General features: G+C 44.4%; 2 protein-coding genes and 1 long non-coding RNA gene across 3 annotated transcripts; 2 read left to right on the forward strand and 1 right to left on the reverse strand.

The window, feature by feature from the left end:
* Positions 1-15726: 15726 nt before the first annotated feature.
* On the forward strand, positions 15727-20374 carry LOC103318724 (weak chloroplast movement under blue light protein (DUF827)). The gene is made up of 3 exons (XM_008220146.2): positions 15727-16182; positions 17556-17764; positions 18344-20374. The coding sequence occupies exons 2-3, from the start codon at positions 17588-17590 to the stop codon at positions 20126-20128; spliced, it is 1962 nt and encodes a 653-aa protein (XP_008218368.2). The 5' UTR covers positions 15727-16182; positions 17556-17587; the 3' UTR covers positions 20129-20374.
* On the reverse strand, positions 17491-21194 carry LOC148921314 (uncharacterized). The gene is made up of 2 exons (XR_016123899.1): positions 21054-21194; positions 17491-20948 (listed from the first exon to the last, which is right to left on the reverse strand). It is a non-coding gene; the product is annotated as an uncharacterized LOC148921314 (long non-coding RNA).
* Positions 21086-24740, forward strand: LOC103318735 (uncharacterized). The gene is made up of 5 exons (XM_008220157.3): positions 21086-21574; positions 22845-22930; positions 23023-23328; positions 23473-23556; positions 23925-24740. The coding sequence occupies exons 1-5, from the start codon at positions 21200-21202 to the stop codon at positions 24379-24381; spliced, it is 1308 nt and encodes a 435-aa protein (XP_008218379.1). The 5' UTR covers positions 21086-21199; the 3' UTR covers positions 24382-24740.
* Positions 24741-25181: the final 441 nt, after the last annotated feature.

The following is a 25181-nucleotide window of genomic DNA, read 5'->3' on the forward strand; positions in this document are numbered from 1 at the left end:
TTAAGCAACGTTTCCACATCCTTGACGCCTTGAAATTGATTTTTGTTTTGTCCTTTTTATCTCATTCCTCAACATCACCATCCAAGTTCTTCAACCGTTTCTCATCGCAAGACCGGGTCAGCTCAAGATTAAAATTGAAAGTATGTATGTGTATGCAAATTGTTATCTAGTGATACGACAATCTAATGATTTGAAGCTAGTCTTTAAGTTACAAGCATAATGAACTCTGCGATTTTTCAATTACAAATATATTCATATTACATGTTTATTTATACGTAATGGAAATTTAAAAATATAAAAATAAGGAATGAGAATCAAGTCAATTATTATTATTATATGTGTAAGTAAACGCATGAGAAGTCGAAAATGGAAATCACATTCTCTTTTTTTCTATTTCCATGACTTATAAGTAAACGTGTCAATGAGAATATAAACTATAGAAAGCTCATTATTAGGATCTCAATTTCTCCTTGGTCTAGTTACCTAGACAAACTCTTATATACGTGGGACAATCATAACCAAGAGAAACTCTTATATATGTAGGGGAATCGTAACGCGGTCATCTAGTGGTATGAGACTTGGCAAATTTCTTACCACTTGTATGAGAGACTATCCTTATTCTAGTTGTTTATGAGGTGTAGAAATGTTTTGTTACTAGATGGCCCCATGCCTAGTGAAATCAAAACCACACCAAACTTAAAACTGGGGTGGGCAAACCTTGAGAGTGACAAGGTAGAAAAGTATAGCGGATAACAACAAAAGACCCCTCATGGTTTGAGGCCATTTTCAATATAGATTTTGAGGTTTTAATTTCATCTGTTGACGCAGAAAAATGGTTTGATACTTTCCCGCGTAACTTAGTGATTAGGTCTCTTCTGATCGATGTCCCGGTGAGCGCAGCGATCTCAAGAAAGCAAACGCACGGTAATCCTAGGGCACCGTGTGGTACCGACCGGGCTCTCCGATGCTTAAGTAAGACGGATTTAATAAGTTTGAACTTCGATCAATAGGCGATGCCGTAAGTCCCGATTGATTACCTTCGCCGGATGGGTGTCCTCTTTATAGGCCTTGGGAGGTGTGCAATTTGTTGAGAGTTTCGATGTGGGACTCTGGGCGTCAATTGTGAGATCGCCACGCGCCCGCGGGCGGGTTGCCCTAATGTTGCGATCGGTAGGCTTGGTACCAAGGTGGGTGCCAAGGCACTCGTAGCCCTCGGTTTGTTCCACGTGTTTGGTATTCATTGGCTGTTCATTTTGGTATAAACAGAGTCCCAAGTCTCTTGCGAGTCTTCTGGAAGGATTTGCAGTTGTCCCTGAAGGGACCACGGCCCTACCGATCGGTAACTCGATCTATGGAAGGGCCGACATTGTCCCATCCGCATCATTAGTTCAGAGGTCGACGCCGCGGTCGAAGGTCGCCTGAGTTGACGGTGAAGGGACGCCCGAGCGCTGACCAAGGCCGCGCGGCCGTCCGCTACCCACCGGATGAGCGACACGCGGCACAAAGCGATGATGGCGCGCGCGCATTAATGCGCCGCTTGGTTTTTCGAGAGTACCGTTGTCCAGCCTTCCCTATAAATAGGATGACCCGTGGTGAATTCACTTTGCATTCTCGCGAGAAGTGAGAGCTCCATCCGAGGCGATTTCCGACGAGTGCACCCGTAGTCGCGATTTCCGACGAGTGCAAACGGTAACCAGCGATTTCCGGTGCTGCCAATCGGAGGAAAGGCCTTCCGTGCTCAGCGATCCAAGTAGTAGCACCGCGCCCACCTCCGAAGCTAAACAAAGGTACCGTTCGGTAGCCCTACTTTTTCCATCTCTATATTCCCTAAGAGTTTACGTCCTTCCTTGGTTTGAACTAGACTGGCCATAGGGTTTCAATCGGTAGTCTAGTCGCCATAGGTGGTGATGTAGGGGTCGGTAGGATAGCAAACGGCATGAGCCTTAGTTTCCCTTTTTGCCTGTTTTTGTAGATGTCCGATAGCGAGTCATTCTCCGCGCGAGCCCAATGCGCTCGACGAGGAGTCATCGACGGCCTCTTTGACTCGACGCTGAAGCGGTGGGGCCGATGCCGAGGAGGGGAGTGATGCCGATGTCGAGATACTCGCGAAAGGCCCACCCCCCCACGCATGGTATCGGAAGGGGTTTATGACCGCCCGGTGCCGTTGTTCATCATATATAGCGACGGTCGCCACGCGGGGCCTCGGCGCCTGGGTGGCGAAGCGGTGGTAGCCAGCCAGCTGGCCTCCACTTCCGGCCGTGGTGAGGTGGCTGCCGAACCGCCCAACCGCCGAGAGTGTCCGTAGTCTACCCCGCAATCCTGTGGTGCCGGGGGTTCCGGCGAGCTTGTCTTCGCGCCGATTATCTGGAGCCGAACAAAATCACCGAAAGGGAGATTGCAAAGTTTCGGGCGGAGTATTTCATCCCGATTCGGTAGGTATGAGGATTCCGAGCCCTACCAATCCTTAAGCAACCAAGGACGGCGGTTGTCTTCTTCACTGACGTGCTTCGCAAGGGTGAGGCTCCTCTCGCAGCCCGCCTGCTCGAGGATCTTGGCGCAAATAGGCTACGCCCCGCCGCTTTAATCCCAACTCGGGTGGCGCTGATGGGGTAGTCACAGCCTTCGCATGGTCGGGAAGGAGAACCTCGATAAGCGGCTTCTCCCACTGCATACACGAAGTCGGCGCGCCGATCACGGGCCGGGTCCAGCCAATTGCTCGAAGGCTACCGAGCGCTACTTGCTGCTGCCGCCCCGACTTCACTGTAAGACGGGAGGAAACGGCGGGTGATCTTGTCCGCGACCGAGTCGCCCTGACACCGTCTGTTTCCACATCCCGACCACGCCCAAATGGCCGGTAGGCTATTCTACCGCTCGCAGGTTTTTCAGTCTTGCTTTCCTTTGTTTAATGCCGATCCCGCTTGGTTTTTTTTTTTTTTTTTTTTTTTTTTTTTTGCAGCAAGTTGAAGCAATGAGCGCTACACAAAGTGAGATCCGCAGATTGAAAGGGTTAGGCCGAGGGTTCCCGCGCTGAGAGGGTATACCCGGTTTCTTTACCGCCAACCTCATCAAGGCCCACCTTGGCAACCTCGCCGAGAGTAAGTACACTTCAGTAACTTACAATTGTTTCTTTTCTTTGTTTGCGGGACTTACCAACCATTTTCTCGCAGTGACGGAAGACAGAGAGCCTGCCGAGGCTAAGAGGATGAACGAGTCCTCCAAGCGCCGCCTTATGATGGGCTTCCGGGAAGAAAAGAAGACCCACCGCAGGCTCGACATCGGTAGACCCCGAGGACCAGACGTTAGCCGAGCCGCCTCCGTGAACTCAATACCCGATCGGCACAAGCCGGAGTGGCAGCGCCCGGCCCTCTCCTCGCCGAGGCGCCACTACCGAGGGGACTTCTCCCGAGCTGCCGACAAACGCCCTCACCGCCGACTGATGCCGAACCGCCCCGGCGCGACGGCAGCCGAGCCCACTCGGGCCATCTTCGCCGCCGACAACGACGAGGAGCCCGCCGATCCCGTCACCTCGCTCGTCCGCCGGCGGTCCAGTTTGCGAACCATATGATCATTGGTTCGCAAATGGAGCCGACGAGATCGAGGAGCCGCCAAGAAGCTCCTTCGGAAGAGGCGTGTCGGGCCTTCCGCCTTCAGCCCCTGTAAGTCCATAACATTTTCGAGGCCATGCCGCCGATCATTCTGGTATCTTTATCGACACGCTCGTTATTCTCGCAGCTTCGATGGACATGTGGCTTTGCATGAAGCGGCCATTAATGCCGCGGAGAAGGCGAAGAAGGCCTACGAAGACGGCAGGCCCGGTTGCCGGCCGGCAAGGCCATCCAGACCATGCGAACCTCGTGAAGGATTTGCCGCCGAACGGCAGTCAAGGTATACGAGTCCAAATTTGCAGACTCGCTGTCGCCCCGAGTCGGCGCGATCTATCGCAAAAGAGGCCATGGAGGCGGGATGCCGCTCTGTGGCTCGAGGAGTCGGAGCGGGCCAAGGCATCGGAGATCGAGGCCGCCGTCCAGAGGCTATCCAGGTATCGCCACTCGCCGACTTCTCCATTCTTCTTGACAAGGAGGTGGGCGCGGAGATGGTGGATCTCATCTACCGATTCAAGCGGTACAATCCTGGGACGAAGCTCAACCTGAACTTCATTGCCGATCCTCCTCCTCTTCCCGAAGGTGTCACCAAGATATGATCAAGAGTATGAGGGGAAGACGCCCGCGAGCCTCAAGCTTCGTGCCGAAGGGGCGGGTGCCGAGGGCCCTTCATCCTGATCTCCTACCTTAATGTAATTTTAATGCTTAACGCATTTTTGTAGTTTAGTTATAACTTTGATGCCGTTGGCATCTTTTATTTGGATAATTAATGCTGTGGGCATATTTTTAATTAAAGTTCATGTTTTCATTTTAAGATCTTTCCGTTGGCCAGTGACTTTTCCTTTTACGCAGGGGGTTCTGATTGTATAGCAGTGGCAAGTAATTGCCGAAAGCCTATAACGTCCAGCAAAGTTTACCAAGTTGTCTTTTAATCGGTAGGATAATGGCGATGCCAAAATGCGTAGTTAGCTGCGACCGATGGTCCCTACCGTACTTTTTTTTTAACAAAAAATGGATAGATTTGAAAGATATAACAAAGGTGCCGAATATGTGAGCCGAAGGCCCTTTTTATTGATAAACTGCCGAAGGCGAGATTATAATTATGAGCGCGTTTTACAAGATAGAACCCGCCGTTGGCTTTGTAACGCTATAATGCCGAAAGCTGTGCTTGTAGAGATGCCGAAGGCTTTCGTGATACCTCCGTGACCCTGCCGTAGGCAAGGTGACTTCATTTGAAGTAGTACTTCAAATGCTCTACGTTCCAAGGGTGACCGAGGATCTTTCCATTGGAGTCTCTAAGTCGATAAGTCCCCGATCGCTGGATACCGATGATTTCGTAGGGCCCTCCCGGAAGGTCCGAGGGTCCCTTCCGTGGGACTCTTGGTTGCCAGAGAAACTTTCCGCATGACCCAATCTCCGATTCGGAAAGAACGGGACTTGACCCTAGAGTCATAGTATCGAGAGACGCGTTGCTTGTAAGCTTCGAAGGTTGGCTTGCGCTTCGAGTAAGTCGAGGCTCGAGCCGCTTCCCATTTGCCTTCGGGCGAAGGTTTCCGCTCGGGTAGAGGGCTCTCCGATCTCTACCGGGACTATCGCCTCGAACCGAAAGCCATGGAGAATGGTGTTTCCGCTGCCGTTCGTAAGATGTCCGTATGGCCCATAGCGCCTCCGAAGCTTTTTCCGCCATGCCTTTGGCTTTGTCTGCCGCCGCTTCAACACTTCTTGACAATTTTGTTCATGGCTTCACCTGTCCGCTTGATTGGGGTGTGGCGAAGCAAAGAATAGGTTGATCTTGAGTCGGGCGCAGAATTCCCAAGATTTCGAGTCAAACTGCTCGCCGCTATCCGTGATGATGGCGTAGGGATGCCGAATCGGCAGCAAATATTCGCCCGCACGAAATCCTCAACTCGCTGCCGCTATCGCTGCTAGGGCTTTGGCTTCTACCCATTTGGTAAAGTAGTCTACGGCAACAACAACGTATTTGACCTGACCCTTGCCTTCTGGCATTGGACCGATTAGGTCTAGTCCCCATCGGGCGAACGGCCATGGGCTTACGATCGGTGAGAGAGGCTCGGCAGGATATGAGGGACGCCGAACCTGGCATTTGTCACACTTCTTGACTAGCGTGTTCGCGTCCCGTGCGAGTCGGCCGAAATAACCCCGTCGGAAGATCTTGTGTGCGAGCGATCGGGAACCGAGTGGTCGCCGCGATATTCCACTATGGACCTCCCAAGAACGTAGTCCCCGCTTCCTCGGTCAGCACTTTAGATACGGTGTTGTGTAACCACGCCAGGCTGCAACATCGCCGATGATCGCGTATCTTGCCGATCGGTAACGGAGTTTTCGAGCTTGCGCCTTGTCGGTAGGAAGGGTTCCAGAGTCGGAAGACGAGATTGGAGACATCCACGTGTCTTCGCATCGAACGGTACATACCTCGGCGGCGGTTGTACTTGGTCGATAATATCTCCACCGTACCTTCCTTCCGATCTTGTCGCTTATCGCCAAGCCAATCGGAGAGCGCGTCGGCGTGGCTGTTTTTCGACTGGGACCCGCCAATCTCGTAGGCCCGAATTTCGTAGTAGTTGGTGAGCTGCCGAGAGGTAGGTCGACATGGAGGCATCACTTGCCGCGAAGTCCGCCGTTATCGATTTACTATGAGCTAGGAGTCGCTGTGAATGCCGATCTGCTCGCGCTCATGCTCTTGGCTAGCCAAGGCCGCCAAGAGGGCCTCATATTCCGCCGTTATTGGAAGTCCGGAAGTTGAATCGGAGGGCGTACTCAATTTTGTTGCCGTCCGGAGTGGTTAATACCAGCCCGGCGCCACAACCTTGCTGGTTTGCCGAGCCATCCACATGCAGGACCCAGAGAGGGACGGAAATGTCGGCTTTGGTATGCGTCTTCTCGGTGCAAGAGAAATGGCGCTCGGCGATGATGGCTCCAATGGCGTAGGAGGTGTGAGCTCGGAGATGAAATCGGCAACGGCCTGGCCTTTTTCTGCAGCCTTGGTTTGAATCAGTATGTCAAATTCTCCCAAATCGATTGCCCATTTGACCAATCGGCCGATGTTTCCGGCCGCAGATTTGCCAAAGAGGTGGTTCGTCAAAACAGAATCTCGTGGGCCCGAAGTAGGCGAAGTCTTCGTGCCGAGACGACCAGGCTGCTAGTTGCTCCAAGGGTGGGTATCAATCTCAAGCGCCGAGCGCTTTGCCGACATAAAATATCGGTAGTTCCGCCTTCTCTGCTTCCTTATCAATACTGAGCTAAAGGCGTGTTGGATACCGAAAGGTATAGGAGTAGCACCTCGCCTGGCAACGGTTTTGATAACAGTGGTGCCTGACTCATGTAATTCTTCAAGTTTTGAAATGCCCGGTCGCATTCGGGAGTCCATGCGACATGATGCTTGCCCCATTTCAAAGCTTTGAAGAACGGTACGCATTTGTCGGTAGCCTTGGAGATGAAGCGTGTCAGGGCAGCGACACGTCCGTAAGGCTCAATGTCCTTCCGTGTCTTCGGCGCTCCATGTCGATTATGGCCTTTATTTTCTCGGGATTGGCCTCGATTCCCCTCCTCGACCGATTATGAACCCGAAATTTACGGAAGATACGCCAAGGCGCATCACTGGTTCATCGCGATTCGTAGTTCTTTAGAATACCGAACATGAGGGCCAAGTTTTCCGGTGATCCTCGCCGTTCGGCTTTTTACCAACATGTCGTCGACATATACCTCCATGATGCCTCCGATGTATTTAGCAAAATCCGGCTGACGAGCCGTTGGTAAGTTGCCCCCGCGTTCTTTAGGCCGAAGGGCATGACGTTGTAATAAGACAAACCGCGATCCATGATGAATGTCGATGTTCTCTATCGGCAGGTCCATGAAGATCCGTTGTATCCTCGAATACGCGCCCATGAAGCCGAGCGGCTCGTGCCGGCGGTAGCATCGACGAGCCGGTCGATCCTCAGTAGGGAAATCGCCTTCTGACAGCCTTATTCAGTCGGTATAGTCCTCGACATTCGCCATCCTCCCTTGCCTTCCGAACCATGACCGAGTTGGCGAGCCAAACAGGTACGTAGCTTCGATGAAGCCGATGGCTTTGAGCTTGTCAACTCGCACGCATTGCCTCATACCGCTCGGCATCGCACGATCGGCGCTTTGCTCGACCGGTTTGTGGGCGGGAGATGCCTTGAGCTTATGGTGATGACCTCGGAGATATGCCGGGCATATCGTCGAAGACCAGCGAAGACCTCCGCATGCCGCCGCAAGAAGTCGGCGAACCGCCGAGGTCGGGTCCAGATTGGTGCCGATCTTCACCCACCGATCGGGAATTCCTTGTTCAAGATTATGGTCTCGAGCTCCTCGGCGGGCTGTGCCATCGGCGTTGGGTTTTCTTCCGGGGGTCGCCGATGAGCTCGTTACCGCTCGGTAGTCCCCGCAAGGTCATCGCTTCCATTGGTGGTTTTGGCTACCGACTTAAGGGTCGGGCATAGCACGTCCGCGGCGCCGAGCCGACGCCGGATGGCTCCTGCATCGCTGCGTGTCGGGAATTTCATCAACAACATGTGGGGCGATAAGTGGACTTTGACCTTGGTGAGTGCCGTTCGTCCGATGATGACGTTGTATGTCGTCGGGAATCGACAATGAGGAATTGGTCGAGGTTATCGTTTTCCTCGGGGTGACGCCAAGGCGGCGGGCGGTCGATGCTACCGACCGTTGGACCAGTCTCCGTAAAAGCCGAGTAGAGGTGTGATCCGCCGATTGACCATGCCGCCGGCAATCCTCCCTTGAACGCATCGGCAAAGATCACGCTCACCGAGCTTCCGGTGTCGATCAAGACCGACCCACATCGTAGTCGGCGATCTCGCCCGAATGATCATTGGGTCGTCGTGAGGGTAGATGATCCCCTCTTCCTCCTCTTCACAAAACGTGATGGGTTCCCATCCCACCTTCGCAACTTACGGCCCGATCGCCGTCTATGCCAAGACCGAGGGCGGCGCGCACATACCGCTTTACCGAACGGTTTGAGGGTCCCGCCAGAGTGGGACCGCCCGAGCATGTGGATCACGCTGATCCGCCGATTCGATTTGGCGCCGGGCTCGCGGTGGCTCGGCGAGGTATCGATCCAGCTTTCCTTCCGAATCAAACGCCGACAATTTTTCTCGATCGATGCGCTCTTGGATTGTGGCTGCTCGCCGTGGTACCGCAGAATTTGCCTGTCCCGATTATCCCGCCGACCGTGCTTCCGGCTGGTCGGCCGGATCTCGATCATGTTCGCTCATTAGAACGGTTTCGTCGCCGTGGTTCAGCAGGTGAAGACTTCCGAGCCCGATCGTGATTCGTAGGGAGCCCGGTGATCGCTCCGTCCGCATTTCCCACGCCCTTTCTTTGAATTTCCGACGGCTATCCCGGCCGTCCTTCCGCTTGTGCCCCGCCGACGGGTCATCGGTTTGGCCTGGATAACTTTTGGTTGCCGATTCTCCTTCCGAGCCGTAGGCCCGGGTTTGGAGTTGAAGTATTCGCCTTTGCATGGACCGCCGCCGCTTCATCAACTCGCCGTGACGCGGCGCCGCTTGCTACCGTGCACGAGGTACCGAAGTAAGAGGACCGTGAGGCCACTCTTGAAGGCGCCGTAGGCTGCCCTATCGTCCGCTTCGGACACCTCGAGTACTGCGGATCGGCGCGCGCGTATTCCGTAGGGTTCGCCCTCCCTTTGCCGAATTGTGTACAGATCGCCGGCAGAGTACAAACGGTCCGTCGATCATGAAGTGGTTGAGGAAAATTTGCTTCGGGCCAAAGGAGTGTATCGCCCTCGCTCGAGACGGTAGAACCAATTCAGCCGCAGCTCCGGTAGGGACGAGGGAAACAGCAGACATTGTCCTCGTCGCCGAGGCCTTTACACCCAACCGCCGATTGGAAGGAGTGGAGGTGCGTCAAGGGTCTTCTACACCGGTATAGAAAGGTATGCGCAACGGCTGCACCTCCCTATCCGGTCCGACTTCTTGATGCGATCGGTGAACGGTCCCGCCGAAGTTTTCCCAATCGGGACTGGACCGGGTTCGGTCATCCTCCATCTTCGGATTCGTTGAAAGAGTAAGCGGATGGCGGGTCTCGGCTGGGACGCTTCGAATCAAGTCTTCGAAGATCTCCTCGGACTTGGCGTTCGCGCCGAGTACTCGGGGCTTCAACGGTAGCTTGATTCGCCGCCGGACGTACTCATCATCGGACTCCGCTGAATCCAAACCTCGAACCTCCGGATGGGCGACTTATCCCCAGACCTCATCCGGAGTCCCCAAACGGGCGCTTATTCGATTGGGGACCTATGCCGTTCGGCATCCTTCCTGTCGCTGATCCGATGACGACACGGTGTACACCTTCTTTGGTACGTGAGGTTGGTCCCGGGTGCCGGACCACCACGCTGGAGGCGCAGGAGTCGCCTTTGCCTTTGTTTTCCCTTCCTCCGCCGATCGGGGTCTGCGACTGGGAAGATTCGGTGGTCCGAATGTTTTGTGTTTCCTGCGATTAAGCAACCGTTGGGTTTCATCCACTTTGGATGAAAGGAGGTTGTTACGTTCTTGGAGTTTAGCCATCTCCTTCCGGAGGGAGGTCATTTGAGCCAAGAGCCCGCCGACCGTGGTCCAAGCGCCGGAGGATTACCGAAAGGGGTGCTAGGTGCAGCGCGGGCTTGCTCCACTTGGCATACCGCATAATCCATCCCGAAAGGAACTATGGTCCTGAAGTGGTTCCCATTTGTTTTTTAGGATTTGTAGGTTGATTTTATCGATTTCCCACAGACGGCGCCAAACGCTGACGCAGAAAAATGGTTTGATACTTTCCCGCGTAACTTAGTGATTAGGTCTCTTCTGATCGATGTCCTCGTAGCGTGTGCGATCTGTAAGAAAGCAAACGCACGGTAATCCTAGGGCACCGGTGTGGTACCGGCCGAAGGCTCTCCGATGCTTAAGTAAGTACGGATTTAATAAGTTTGAACTTCGATCAATAGGCGATGCCGTAAGTCCCGATTGATTACCTTCAAGCCTGGGATGGGTGTCCTCTTTATAGGCCTTGGGAGGTGTGCAATTTGTTGAGAGTTTCGATGTGGGACTCTGGGCGTCAATTGTGAGATCGCCACGCTTCCGCGGGCGGGTTGCCCTAATGTTGCGATCGGTAGGCTTGGTACCGAAGGTGGGTGCCGAAGGCACTCGTAGCCCTGGTTTGTTCCACGTGTTTGGTATTCATTGGCTGTTCATTTTGGTATAAACATCATCAATTTACATTCAACTGTTTTCAAATATGACCAATTTAATCAGTGGCGGACCTAATAAGGCGCAAGGAGGTGCAACTGCACCTTCCCTCGCCGGAAAAACTATTGTAAGTACTTCAAATTGTCATTTTGCTCAACTGGTGAAGGTGCACAGATTATCTTATTTCCATTTTCAATATTTAAGTAAATGTCTTTGTCTTTTTACTTTCATTTATTTTTATATTACTTCATTTACTTAAGTTTACAATGTAAATAAAGAAGTACCTCTATTTGGATTCAAATAAAAATACTAGAAAATTAAATTCCCACCAAATCAAAATATAAAAAATCAGTTTTAGTTCAAAATACAATTTAGGCTAAAAATGATCGCTTATTAAGTTAATGTATACTTCATAATAAAATTACATAAAAACAAGTTTTCTTATTTGATGTGTAAGGAATAAAAGCTGCCAAAAATTATCTTGAGAAAATGATTATTTCAAAAAACCAGTTTTCATATTTAGTCAATATTTTTATATAAAACAATTTTTCATGTATAATATGAAGCCATGAAGGGACTTAAAATCAATCTAAATAATAAAAAAAAACATTAGATGTTCAATCCACAAAGAGTTTTTAGCCTTTCAACATTGCCATTCGCTAAAAAATTCTTGGGTTTGTTAGTGAATTTAATCCTTCCGTTAAATTGACCATTTAGTCAGACTTTAACTAATGACATGTCTCTAAGTCGGCAAGCTCCGCACCCAACGCGACGTGGATTCAATCCTCGCTCGCCTCCACTGCCACGTCGCTGAGATTTTGATCAAGATCAGCGTCCTCCTTGACGCCGACGTCGAGGTTTGTTCAATAATTAGCAAACCAATGGCCAGTCATGATAATTATTATTCTTCCAATTTTTTTGTGGGTTTATAATTATATCAGAATATTGCAAGGGTTGGGTGATTCTCCAGATTGTATCACAGGAGTTGGGTGATTCTCACGATTGTATCGCAAGGGTTGGGCCACCATGTGTGGTTTTGTATTTTTGTTTGTTCTCTGTGATTTTGCTGGGATGAGATTTTTGCTAAGGTGAATCGCGTTGTGGTTTGGTGCAAGTTGGCGGTTGTGGGCGCTAGTTTAATCATATAAATGGAGCTTCTTGTTAGTTGTTTCCCTTTAATAATACAGGTAGTTTGTTTCAGGAATTTATCGAGACCACAAAGGAGCCTCTAGTCATTTTTAATAGCCAAATTTGATGGCATACTTGGACTTGGATTTCAAGATATACTAGTTGGAAATGTTGTACCTGTGTATTTCATGCGATTATGAGTTTCTGCTCTGTTTGAATCAGGTTCTATTTTCACCAATAGGAATTCAGAGATGAAGTAGCTTGTTGGGCAGGGAAGGGGTAGGGATTTTTATAGTTTTTTAAAAAATTTCAGATTTTATCATTTTATATAAATTTTTCTTTAGGGATTTGTTAGTAAGTGGGTCCTTCACAGTTAATATGTCATCAATTAACATCTCACCAAATGTTCAACTTAACAAAAGGCTTAAATTGGTCATATTTGAAAACATTGAGGTGTAAACTAATGAAATTAAAACCCCATGATCCATATTAAGAATGATCTCAAACCTTCAGGAGGTGTTTTGTCATTAGCTCTACATAATATTATTCATCCTATCATTGGAAATGTTCTTATACTGTTATTAGATATATATAATGGTATTTAATAAATAAAAAATATTCAAGGTATTTTATGATAATGTTTTCCCTTTTGATAAGAAAGAGAAATTAAGAGAAAGAAAAAGTTCCCCGATTACGTACATGAAATGAAACATTGTTAGTATGAAATTTGTATTGTCATTTCTTAAACTCTAACAGATGTTAGGAATTAGTGTGTAAATATCTTTTATTAGAAGTTTTGGCGCAGCACATTCAATCTTGGATTTTCGAAGTATGACTTGATCGATATGAGGAACTTGATTTCAGGTAAATCATGACATAATCATGCATTCATTATAGGATTATTAGTTGGAGTTATTTTCACTCAAGTGCTTTTATGTTAATCCTATTTTTAATAGGATTAGATTTTATCTCTTGATATTACTCTCATAATTGGACTCCATTTTGATTTAAATTAAAATATTATCTTTTCTTATTATGACTTGCATGTTGAAATAAGCTACTACTTGATTGGTCTAATTAATTTGTTTAGGTAGATATTGTTTCTCCCTTATAAGATTGGTTGTAGTGGAAGTCAATTATGTTTCCTCACTTCTTGCATTAGTTGACATCTTCACTTAGAATCCAAAGTGAATAAAATATCATATTCATGATAGGATATGATTGGTGGGTTCTTGTGCTTATCTTTGACTAGAGACAACCAGTTTTGTATAAAAGGTGTGCATTTCTTTTCATACAGAGGGCTTTTTGACATATTTGTATTTTGAGCATGTAAAATTTCTAAGAAAGTTGTTGTGCATATATTTGAGATAAATAAGTGTTTCATATTTACTTTGTGATTTATGAAACACTTTACTCATTCATATTGCATTCATTTGCATTGTTCGGTGACTCATACGGTTGAGAGTACCAAGATCGTGGTGTCAGTTTTCCTTCGGCGAGCTTGAAGCAATCGTGACCAGATTATGCTCAACATAAGGAGTGTCGAAGATCATCCCGTAACAGAAGTTGAGTTACAAAGAAGTCAATAAACATTATCTAGAATGTGTTTAGTATAAGTCGTTTTATAGTTGATTTGTGTTGGACTGAGGAGTCCCGTAGATTTTCCCCAAAGTTTTCTGCATGTTCCTTTATTTTATGTTCAACACGTTTCATGATTCATAAGTTATATCAATCCTGCTACCGAAGTTTATTGATTATAATCTTAAATTGGTCTATTTACCCCCTAGGCATTTTTAGTCATTCTAAATGTAATTTCAAACATGAAATGACAACAAACTCAACAAACTATATGAACACATATACCACGTATATCATATTCATCCCACGCTATACGAAGGCCAAAACGATTCAAACAAAAACAAAGCAAAACTTGGATTGAACCCTCTTCTTTTTATATCTTTCACTCACTCAATCTTGCACACATTTAAAGTGGTCTGATACAGACTGTGTTCTCTCTGGCCTGGCCTGGGGAAATAATGCCATCATCTCCAGAACCGTGGTTCGATTGTAAATAACCAGAGATATCTGCCTTCTTGGGCTTTGCCTCGGTCTCTTCTGGTACCTCTGCTGCATTTGCTTCTTCTGGGCCTTGTGGTTGCTCTTTTGCTTCTTTGATGCTTTTGCCATGTTGGGAATATTAGTTTGGCTCCAGCCAAAAGCATAGGCCAAGTTTTTCTATGTTATCTTTATCATTAGGGAAAATTTGATGCCAAGTGTCACAAGCCATGCATTGTGTCAGCTGTCAACCATGGGTTGCTCACAGTCAGCATCCCACGTGTCAATCTTTGTGTAGGAAATTTGAAAACTGTTTGGTGTGGTGTTGGCCCATAATTTGGACTTGGGCATGTCCAAAATCCAAGTCTTCAAATTTTGGACTTGGGCCATCTCTAATTCTAGGCCTCCAAATTTGGATTTGGCCATGAAGCCCAGCCTGGTAATTACATAAAAAGTTGATTTCAAGGAAGGCATGGAATGGGATGGTAGGTGGGAATTGGGATGAAGGATTCTTTTTTGTTTTGTATTTGCTAGAAACATTCTATAATTTACCATTACCTCTATGGTATTGAGAAGAGATCTTGATAAAATACTAACCTAGTTTTATTGGCTCTCTAGAGAAAGGGTAAGAGAGTGGAGGAGATGCCAAGCAACACCACCTTCATACCAATGACTCAGCCAAAGATCAAACACAATCTTCCAAGTTAAGAGATCATTTCATGGCTTTGATTTTGGGACAACATGGAGGTAGCTTCCTTCAAGATGTCTGCATATGCAATGCATTGTCACTTTAATTGGGTTCCAAGAGTTGCAAACTCTTTCTCTATGGCACATGGATTTACCCAATGGGCTTTTATGGTGTAACTACATCCCTCTCTTGAGCTAGATCCTTTGACTTATCTCAGAGAGAGTCACAAAGGTTGTTCTAGGGTTTGCACATTTGTAAATTGTAATTAGGCTCCTCTTGTTCAACCAAACACCTTTTCAAGAAAATAAAGAATATTATATAGTGTATTTATGTATTTTGTATTCCCACCAATAATTTCAAGAAGAAAAATAATTATTTTAAAAAAAAACCCATAGCTAATTGGGTGAAATTCCAATTTACATTTTTATAGTGGATCATTTATCATTTATTATTTATTATTTATTATTAGATGAATGAACCTTGGATACACTTGCAAGTTGCTGGTCTATTTTCAGGTCAACCATACATAATCCATTATCCAAACCCCCTATCACATCACATGAGAAAAATAGGAACACGAGCAATTAGAATTATTGGTGTGACATTTTAGCAGATAGAGAGAGAGAGAGAGAGAGAGAGAGAGAGAAACAAACAACTAAAGGGCAAAAAGGCAAACTAATAATCTAATTCACAAGCCAACTAAACCTATCTCTTTCTCTCTTGTCCGACCTTCCCCTTGGTCCTAGTCACCAAGTCACACTTGTCTTGGAGGGTGACACGTCATCACATGTCACTCCCCCCCACCTTCAACATCATAATGCAAGCCCCAATCCTCTGCAGTTTGCTCCATACACTTGTTGACCAATTGCTTTAGAGCATTGTACCTTTAACCAGCTGACCCTTTCATTCAAAAGTAAAAGGGTAAAAGGATCTTTATGGTACAACAGGTGCATGCACACAAAAAACAGGTAAGGACAAGATATTCCACGAGATACTTCCTTCCTTCTCTCTTTTTTCACAAACTGACCTGCTGATATAAAATTTGTCTCCAACAGCTTTCGAATTTTCAAACCTCCTCTCTCTAACACTGTAGACTCTCTCTAACCGTTTCTATTGTCCAAGAAAACAAAACCCATTTCTATTTCAAACCCAAAGATTGGTTCTTCTTTCCTCTTTTTTCTCTTTCAAAGTTTCTTTCTTTTTTTCTTTATTGTTCCGTGAAAACACCTTCTCTCCCGAGAAAGTTTGAATTTTTCTTGCGAATTATCGCCTGGTCCTGAGCTTTTCTTGGTGGGTTTTGGTTCTTGGGTCGGGAACTTTACAGGGTTTTGGCTTTTGAAGAAGATGAAGATCGGTGAAGATGGTCGCTGTTCGTCGTTATGTGCATGATCGCACTGGCGCGTTGGCTTCGTGCTCTGGTGATTTCTAGGGTTTGTGGTGCGTAGATTTGTGTGGCTTTAATTAGGGTTTCTGGGTAAGCAACTGTCACCTCTTTTCTTGATTCTTTGCCGCTTTTCAAGTTCCTCTTTTTCAGCTTTGTTTGATGGCATTATTGTTTGATTCTTCACTGAATAATTGTAAAGAAATCTATGAGTTTTTATTTATCATTTGGTACCTTTTAAATTTGTTTTTTTAGTTTCAAGAGAGCGTTTTTTACTTGAATTTTGTAAGGACTATTTCATTATTAGAAATGACGAGTTGTTAAGTATCTGGGCCCATTTCTTGAAGGTTTGGTTGTCATAAAAGGTATAGATGTATCATGATTAAAGTCGTTTGCTGAATATTTATAAATTAGTTCTAAATCATTGAACCAGTTGTGGTGAACCGTCGCCAAGGCTTGTTAGACTGTACTATGAAAAGTGAATTCTCTCTCTCTTTCTTTTCATTGGTTTCCGTTGTTTATTAATTTTCAGAACTCTGGGAAGTAGTTTTGGAAAATGTCCAGGGCCTGTTAAATGATCGTGTCAAAATTTAATTGCCCCATTTTAATATCTATAGAATTTCGTATGTGTATCCAATGTCTGTAATGAAACGACAACGATGGTGCGTCAATGGGAAAATTGGATTTGTGGCCTTTTTTGAGATTATAGAGAAAAAGGGTGAGTTTCACACATAGTGTGGACTGTCTTATAACTGGTATTGGTGGGTTTTTCATGTTAACTAATTGGCTATGCCATCGTTAACCTTTTTACAGCTCTTCTGAATATGACAGAACATTAATGTGGTGCTGGATGCACTTGAGACCTTATGAGATGGATTTTGTAGGATTCTTTTATTTATGAGGTGATGAGAAGTGGTGGGACTTTTGGGTGGTGGAACTGGGTGTATTGTGAAGAAGAGCAGTCTCAAGTTAAGGGTTATGGGTGTGAAAGACTGACTTTTCTTCCCCTTGGTTGAGTGTGAATGTGTTGTATCGAAGGGCTTCTGTAGAATTGAGTCATATTTCATACTGGTGCCATAATGAAGGCCAAGTTTTAAATTGATATGTTGCAGTATTCCCATTTGGTATTACATAGCTGCAAGAGGTTTGAGAAGGCCTCAGTTAATGAAACTTGGACTCTGCATGGGTTATTAGTATCAACCCTTGCCTTAGATTGAGAGTTCCTTTAAAATTTCATAGCTCCTCTTGGGAATTTGAGGCCGTTTCTTATGTTAATCTGTTTTTTGACCCTTGTAATCGTGTCTTATGAGGCCGTATGCGTTGCCTTTTCTGTTTGTATGAAAACTAATGAGCATTTTGTTGAATTACATGTTAAGTTGCTAGACATGTGGGGTTGGCAGCTTTTTGTAATCCCCATTTCTCCTTCCCCTAACATCATTTTGTAAAAATATGTTTTCCATTTTCAGCAAGTAGTTGAAGTAGAAAAAAACAGAGCAGTATGGTTGCAAAAGACCGCCAAAGTGCTACAAGCTCTCCTAGTCCTAAAGTGGAGGTGGGAGAGATCGACACAAGGGCACCTTTCCAATCTGTTAAAGATGCTGTTACACTATTTGGAGAAGGCGCATTCTCTGGGGAAAAACCTGCCATTAAGAAGACAAAACCTCATTCAGCAGAGGTATTTCTGATTCCTTACTCTTTAATTTAGGAAGCACACATCTATATCTACATTTGACAATTGGAAAGTATATTTTGCTTCACTTGTTGGTTAATTTTATTTGTTTTCCACAAGTTATTGGGAAGCTGATGGTAGTGAACATACATTTCTCTGCGTTTAAAATTCAAATAAGCTAGAGATCTTTTTTAACCAGGAAAAAAAAAAGAGCTTATTGTTTGAAACGGTTAGCAAAGGTTATTCAGTAGCAATTTTTTTGGGTACATCATAGATGGTTTGCATGTTCTGTAATTTCAATGCATGTACTGAAGTTGACCTTCCAAATTGTGTGAACTCAATATTTCGACCTTCCATTTAAGCTACTTCTAGAAGGAAGTTGTATATTTGTAGCTATGGATGTGAATGATTATCTCACTCATGTAATCTTCCATTCAATCTCTGATTAATTGGAACTCTTCATCATTGTGAGGTTATTAACTATCACAGAAATTCTACTCATTATAATGCAACAACTGTTTGGTCAATGCATGCTCTTCTAATATCCTTTTTTTTTTGTTTTTTTGGTGTGATGTTTCAATGCAGATAGTACTAGCCAACGAGACGCAGCTTCACCTGGCCCAGAAAGAATTGAACAAGTTGAAGGAACAACTGAAGAATGCTGAAACTACGAAAACTCAAGCACTTGTGGAGCTTGAAAAGGCTAAGGAAACTCTTGAGGATCTTACAAATAAGGTGACTTCCCTCAGTGAATCTAAGGAATCTGCAATAAAGGCAACAGAAGCTGCAAAAAGTCAGGCAAAGCAACTTGAAGAAGCAAACTCTGGCAACCTTGCTGGAACTGATGGTGCTTGGAAACAGGACTTGGAAACAGCAAGAGCACAGTCTGTGAATGTGATTACTGAACTTAATGCTGCAAAGCAGGAGTTACAGAAAATCCGTCAGGACTGTGATGCATCCTTGCAAGCAAAAGTTACTGCTTTCAAGCAGGCAGCAGAAGCTGAAGATGCAGCCAAAGCAAATGCGGAGAGGGTTACTGAGCTCTCCAAGGAAATTTCAGCTGTGCAGGAATCAATTGGGCAAGTGAAGCTTGCATCTTTGGAAGCCCAGCAGGAGCAAGCGAAGATATTTGCTGAAAAGGATGTCCTGAGGCAGTCGTATAAAGCTACCTTGGAAGAGTCAACAAAAAAATTGCTTTCTCTGACAAAAGAGTTTGATCCAGAACTCTCTAGAAATCTTGAAGCACAACTTTCTGAAACGTTGAATGAAGTTGGAGCTCTGCAAAAGCAAATGGAGAATGCAAAGGCTTCCGATTTAGATTCTGTGAGAATTGTCACTTTGGAGCTGGATGATGCTAAGGAATCACTGCATAAAGTAGCAGAAGAGGAAAGCAGTCTCAGAAGCTTAGTTGAAGCGCTTAAGTTGGAACTTGAGAATGTGAAAAAAGAGCATGCTGAACTGAAGGAGAAGGAAGCGGAAACAGAATCGCTTGCTGGGAATTTACATGTGAAACTGCGGAAAACCAAGTCTGAGCTTGAAGCATGCCTAGCAGAAGAGTCTCAAGCAAGAGGTGCTTCCAATGAAATGATAGCTACACTAAACCAGCTATCCTTGGAAACTGAAAATGCAAGGCGGGAAGCAGAAGAGATGAAGATTAAAGCAGAGGAGTTGAGGAAGGACGCTGAAACAACCAAAATTGCAGTAAAAGAAGCGGAGAAGAGGCTGAGACTTGCTTTGGAAGAAGCTGAAGAGGCTAAAGCAGCTGAAGAAAGAGCCCTTGAACAGATTAGAGTTTTATCGGAGAGAACTAATGCTGCTCGAGCATCAACTTCTGAGTCTGGTGCCAAGATCACTATATCAAAGGAAGAGTTTGAATCTTTGAGCCGAAAGGTTGAGGAGTCTGATACATTAGCAGAAATGAAAGTGGCTGCTGCCATGGCCCAGGTGGAAGCTGTGAAGGCTAGTGAAAATGAGGCCTTGAAGAGGTTAGAGGCAACCCAGAAGGAAATTGACGATATGAAGGCTGCAACTGAGGAGGCCAAAAAGAGGGCAGAAATGGCTGAAGCAGCCAAGAAGGCAGTGGAAGGAGAGCTCCGAAGGTGGCGAGAACGGGAGCAAAAGAAAGCAGCTGAAGCTGCATCACGGATATTGGCAGAAACAGAGATGTCAGTGGAATCATCCCCACGCCATTACAGGATTCAAAAGCAGAACCCTCAAACGAAAATTATTGAGGCCCGGAAGTTGGACAAAGAGAAGACGTCTGTTTCGAAAAAAACACTTTTGCCTAATCTGAGTGGCATGTTCAATAGAAAAAAGAGCCAGGTCGACGGCAGTTCCCCTTCTTATCTCCCTGGTGAGAACCCCCTTTGATGTTTGTATTCTGCCCAGACCTTTGTGGAAATATGAATGCTGAAGACATAAACAAGTTTGGTTGTGTCGGCATTTTGTGAAAATTCTATGATCCTAGTCTATTTGTGGAGGGAAAAAAAGAGAGGATTGTCAAATTAATGAGCTTGGATGTAACTCCAGGGAGAGTGTGATTTTGTATATTGGACAAACAATTCTTGGATTATCTGTTGAAGATTTGCTGTAGAAATCAAGTGTCGACTTCTTTAAGCCTTTTGCTTTCATCATATTCTTTTTGGTTGCAGCAGGTACCACCACCCCATTTATCATTTTAATCCACTCTTACATCAAAACCATGGTTCTTTCATAACTTGCTCAGGCCAAAGATTAAAGTGCAAGTTGATTGTACACCTAAACAACTACTGATTATACACTTCTGTTTAATGTTTTATTTATTCAAATCTGAATCTGGGTTTGCAAGATTTTTGTTTTTATTGTAAAAACTTAAAAGATTTTGAATACGGACAAGATGAGCAGGCGTGGCCTCTTCTAAGTACACAAGTTTATATACATGTATTTAGTATAGAGTGGTGATTTCCCCACTCCTTTTTCTCATATTTTATCCACTTACACTCTTTTTTTATAACTAAAAAAGGAGTGTAAGTGATAAAATAAAAGTGAAATCATTGCCCTTATTATATTAACCAACTTGCATATGGAGTAAGGCCAGTTGATTAGAATAGCTCGTTCCTTTGCATCTGAGATCGATTTCTCTTCTCGTTCTCTTTCATTCGACATTGATCTCTTGTATTTGAATTTGATCTCTCTTTCATTTCATTTGTATCTGAGAATTAGATCTCTTTCACCGTAATTTAAAATAATTTAGAGTAATTTAAATTACTATGGTTAGAAATAGAAAGATATCACCAACAAAAAAGACATACCGCACCTCAAAGAGACTCCGATAATAAATGCACGTGTCGTAATTTGCCATTCGGTGACCCAAGTCTCACTGAGAGCCCATCCCACTCGCCACTTCCCATAGCACTGGAACTTTTGCAGCCCCTAAAAAATTCCAGCTCAGTACCAGCAGCCATGGCCAGCGCCAGAGACAGAGACGACTCACTCACATTCACGAACCCATCAACGTCGTCCTCGCCAATCATCATCTCTGACCCATTTGACAGCTTTCTCTCCGACCCAAATTCCCACATCGGCAGCGCCTCTGGGAGCTTCCAGAACGAGGGTTTACTTGCTGATACTAGCAGCGATGCCGAGTTTGGGTTCTCACGCCCTGAGTTTCGGACGAGCCAACTCGCCGGGACTGTCGAGTTTTACCAGCGCCACGTGTTTTTGTGCTACAAGAACCCCCAGGTTTGGCCGCCCAGAATTGAGGCCGCCGAGTTTGATCGATTGCCAAGGTTGCTCTATGCCGCGGTAATGGCTAGGAGGGGTGATATGAAGAAAGAGGTATGCTTATTTTGGTTTCTGTTTTGATGACGGTTGGTGTTTGATTTAGTGAATCTAAGTGGGTTGCTTGCTTTTTAGGACTGAATTAGAGGAGGTGTGTTTGATATTTGGTGGTCTTTTTTTGTTTGTGGTTGATCTCATATTCAGTCGGTTGAAATGGGTTTTATTTGCTTTGTGGATTGCTTGTTTTTAGAGGGTTATTTCCAGGTGTGTGATTTACTGTGTTGTATATACATTTTGATCAATCGAGTGGATTGCATATGTTTTTAAATTGTGTAGTTTGGTGCTTTTGTGCTTTCAGGTTTAATGCCGGTTGCTTCTGAATGTGGTGAATTAAAATGGATCTTCGCTGTTTGTTAGATTGCTTGTATTCTAAGACTGGTTTGGAAGCGTGTGATTTGGTATCTATTAGCTTGAACATGAAGGGGGTACCTTTTGTATTTTTAGTGGGGTTTTGGTTTGGGTGTCCTTTTGGAGTAACTTTCGAGTCTGCTTGTGTGGAATTTTCAGAATTCCAGAGTAGGTATTGTTAGAGGTTAGATATGGGTAAATTTGAGGTTGATGAATGAAGTATTTGGGTTCTTGAACAACGGTTTTTTGAGTTTCAATGATCCGTATTTTCTTTTTTACCTTTTTTAATAGTAAGGAGTGATTATTGTGAAGAATCTTTTTGGTCTTTGGTGTTTACTTGTGGTTTTAGAATGTAGTTGAAGGAGAGGGAATAAGGTGAACAGTATCATTTTGGAAATAAGTTCAAAAGATTAAGCCCCAGGCATCTTACTGGATAATATAGGAAGTTGGTATGTAACAAAACTTTATCAGATACACACCAACAAAGTGTCTCAAACATGGTATAGAATGATCTGACCTATAACATGACAGTTTTTCATTTCTCTTCTGTGTTTACTTCTATGTGACAATCATCTTTGCATTTGATGATTATGGGATCGGTGTGGTGGGAATTGTTTTCCACTAGACTGCCATTCTCTACGAATTTTGTTTCACAATGAATGGAATGAAATGAAAACAAGTTGTAGATAAGTTGCGTAGCCAGATGAATGAATGATGTGATGTTGTTATGGTTTCATCGTATGCGGTTGTTTACTGACCATTGCTGGCAGTTGGATTTACTAGCTGCACATTCTATGCTGCTTAAAATAGCATGTCTTAATCAGTTTATTTCTTTCTTTCTTTTTTCCATAATTGGATGTATAATTTTGGTTGAGGTTAACAACTCTTTTTTGTCTCTTTCATCTCTTTCCTCATCTAGACTCGCTTAACAATATGTGAAGGGCACGATGGAACTGAGACATCCAATGGTGATGTATTAATTTTCCCCGACATGATCCGATACAGGTCATGTACGAGTTCCATTGGAATTCTTTTACATACACTCTTGATCCCCTTCGAAATTTGATACTGAAATAAAATTAGGGATAAAATTGCAGGAGATTGACACATTTTGATGTTGATACATTTGTTGAAGAAGTCCTAGTGAAGGATGGTGAATGGCTGCCTGGTACTCCTGAAACTTTGAAGGGTTCATATGTTTTTGTATGTTCTCATGGGTCTCGGGATCGCCGTTGTGGAGTCTGTGGACCTCCCCTGATCACTAGATTTAGAGAAGAGATAGAATTACATGGTCTTCAAGGTAAAGTGTCTGTTAGCCCATGTTCACACATTGGGGAGCATAAGTATGCAGGAAATGTTATTATATTTGGACCAAATTTCAACAGAAAAGTCACTGGCCACTGGTAAGGGGAATTGTGTCTGTTAATTCATTTACTTTTATTTCTCTTTTCTGTTATTATTGTCAGTAGGTATAGCTTTTCACTCTATTCAAATTCTATTACTTGGTTAGTGATATTTGAGTTAGCAGATCATTTTATTTCTGATAGGTATGGATATGTTGCTCCAGAAGATGTACCTGTATTGCTTGAGCAGCATATCGGGAAAGGAGAAATTTTGGACTGGCTATGGAGGTAATCCTTTTACATCTTCAATTCTTTCTCATAATTCATAGGCTGGCTTTTGAAGCAGTTTTCTCATGATTCTGAATCAGATTATATCTGTGCTGGTTCTATTGTTTTAACCATGTTTAGTTGTACAATTTGATCTTAGAGGAAGCTCCTCTTTGGCACCTAAATCAGAGTGGTTGGCTGTGCAAATTTATTCCGACTAGAACAAGAAGAAATTGAAAAATAAAGAGAAAATAGTTTGTTTAACGTGTGTAAAATTAGTAGCTGCAAATCTACTGAAGTGGTCACTCTTCTTGTTTGAGTTTTTGTGTTCCTCTTGTATGCATGCATTATGGAATTAGGTAGTGATGAAATATATGGTCTGGTTTCAGGGGTCAGATGGGTTTATCTGAAGAACAGCAGAAGAAATCTCAAGAACTAAGGCTCCAGCTTAATGGCGAGACAAATGTGGGAAAAAGCGCTACAGAGTTGACACAACCAAAGGAAAGGGAAATGAATACTAGTGTATGTAGATCTCAAGTTGAGATTGGCGGATGTTGCCAGGAAAATAGAAACTCTTCTTGCTGTCAGAATGCTGTGTTCATAGAAAAGTTAAACAGTCCTGATTTGAATGAGATGGCAGCAAAGGAGACGACTGACAAGAAAAAAAGCAGCAGGAAGCTACTTTCAGGGATCAATAGCGGAAAAGGGGCCTCCACGCGCAAGGTTTGTGCTATGCCGACTTGGTTTCAGAGCTGGGAGCGTGAAGATACATATGCAGCTTTTGCTGTTGTTTGTGCTGCTGTGTCAGTTGGCATTGCTTACAGCTGCTACAAACAGTTGAGATGAAAACTTGAATCCAATCTTTGTGTTGTTTGATCATATTACAGGCTAGAGTGTCAACCCCTCTCAAGATTTTATGAGAAGTTGATTCTGGATCTAATTGGTAGGCCCCTGCGGAAAGGTCTGTGATGTGCTTATAGAAGAAGGTAAAGGGTTTCGGCTACGTTTGTGGATGTGTAAGAACGCTGGTGGGGGATACTTGAGTTGTGTTTTTCTTCTTTGTTTTGGGATATAATTTGTACTTGTGCATATATATATCAATGTGTTACCGAATTCGTGTTTTTATATTGACACAATCTTCAGTATGGTATGTTGGATATTCATCAATCTAACAGGAAGCAAGCTGTTTCAGTATTTTCTTTTAACGTTGGAATGGAAGGAATGTTATTCGGAAAACAAATTTACAAATGCCTTTTTTCATGCTGAAGTCACTGAAAAAATGCATTTGTTATAATGATAATGCAAGTATATTCGTACCACTCTATAATTTCTCCGAACCATAATAATTCAAGATGCTTACGCATATTATGTGATAATAGGAATCTTGGGATCCTCTTTGTAATTTATTTCTGTTGTATAAAAAAATCATGCAAGATACCAGTGATCAATCTGATGAGCAGTAAATCTTAGCAAACCTTTAAACCCGTCAAGGGGCTTCTTTCCATAAGTTTAGGCATACTATAAAAAACATTAAGGTTTCCACTGTCTAGTCCCGTGCATTAGACAAATTAGATCTACACGTTAACACCCTAGTAGTCCCCTGTAATCTTATTAGATCAATTTATAATACAATTATTATAATTATT

The sequence above is a fragment of the Prunus mume genome, linkage group LG1 (genome assembly GCF_029339155.1).
Source record: "Prunus mume cultivar Tortuosa linkage group LG1, ASM2933915v1, whole genome shotgun sequence".
Taxonomy (NCBI): domain Eukaryota; kingdom Viridiplantae; phylum Streptophyta; class Magnoliopsida; order Rosales; family Rosaceae; genus Prunus; species Prunus mume.

Coding starts and splice junctions, on each gene's coding strand:
- LOC103318735 (XM_008220157.3), top strand. CDS start 21,200: ATGGCCAGCGCCAGAGACAGAGACGACTCACTCACATTCACGAACCCA. Junction 22,931..23,022: donor CCCGACATGATCCGATACAG/GTCATGTACGAG, acceptor ATAAAATTGCAG/GAGATTGACACATTTTGATG. Junction 23,557..23,924: donor ATTTTGGACTGGCTATGGAG/GTAATCCTTTTA, acceptor GTCTGGTTTCAG/GGGTCAGATGGGTTTATCTG.
- LOC103318724 (XM_008220146.2), top strand. CDS start 17,588: ATGGTTGCAAAAGACCGCCAAAGTGCTACAAGCTCTCCTAGTCCTAAA. Junction 17,765..18,343: donor CAAAACCTCATTCAGCAGAG/GTATTTCTGATT, acceptor GTTTCAATGCAG/ATAGTACTAGCCAACGAGAC.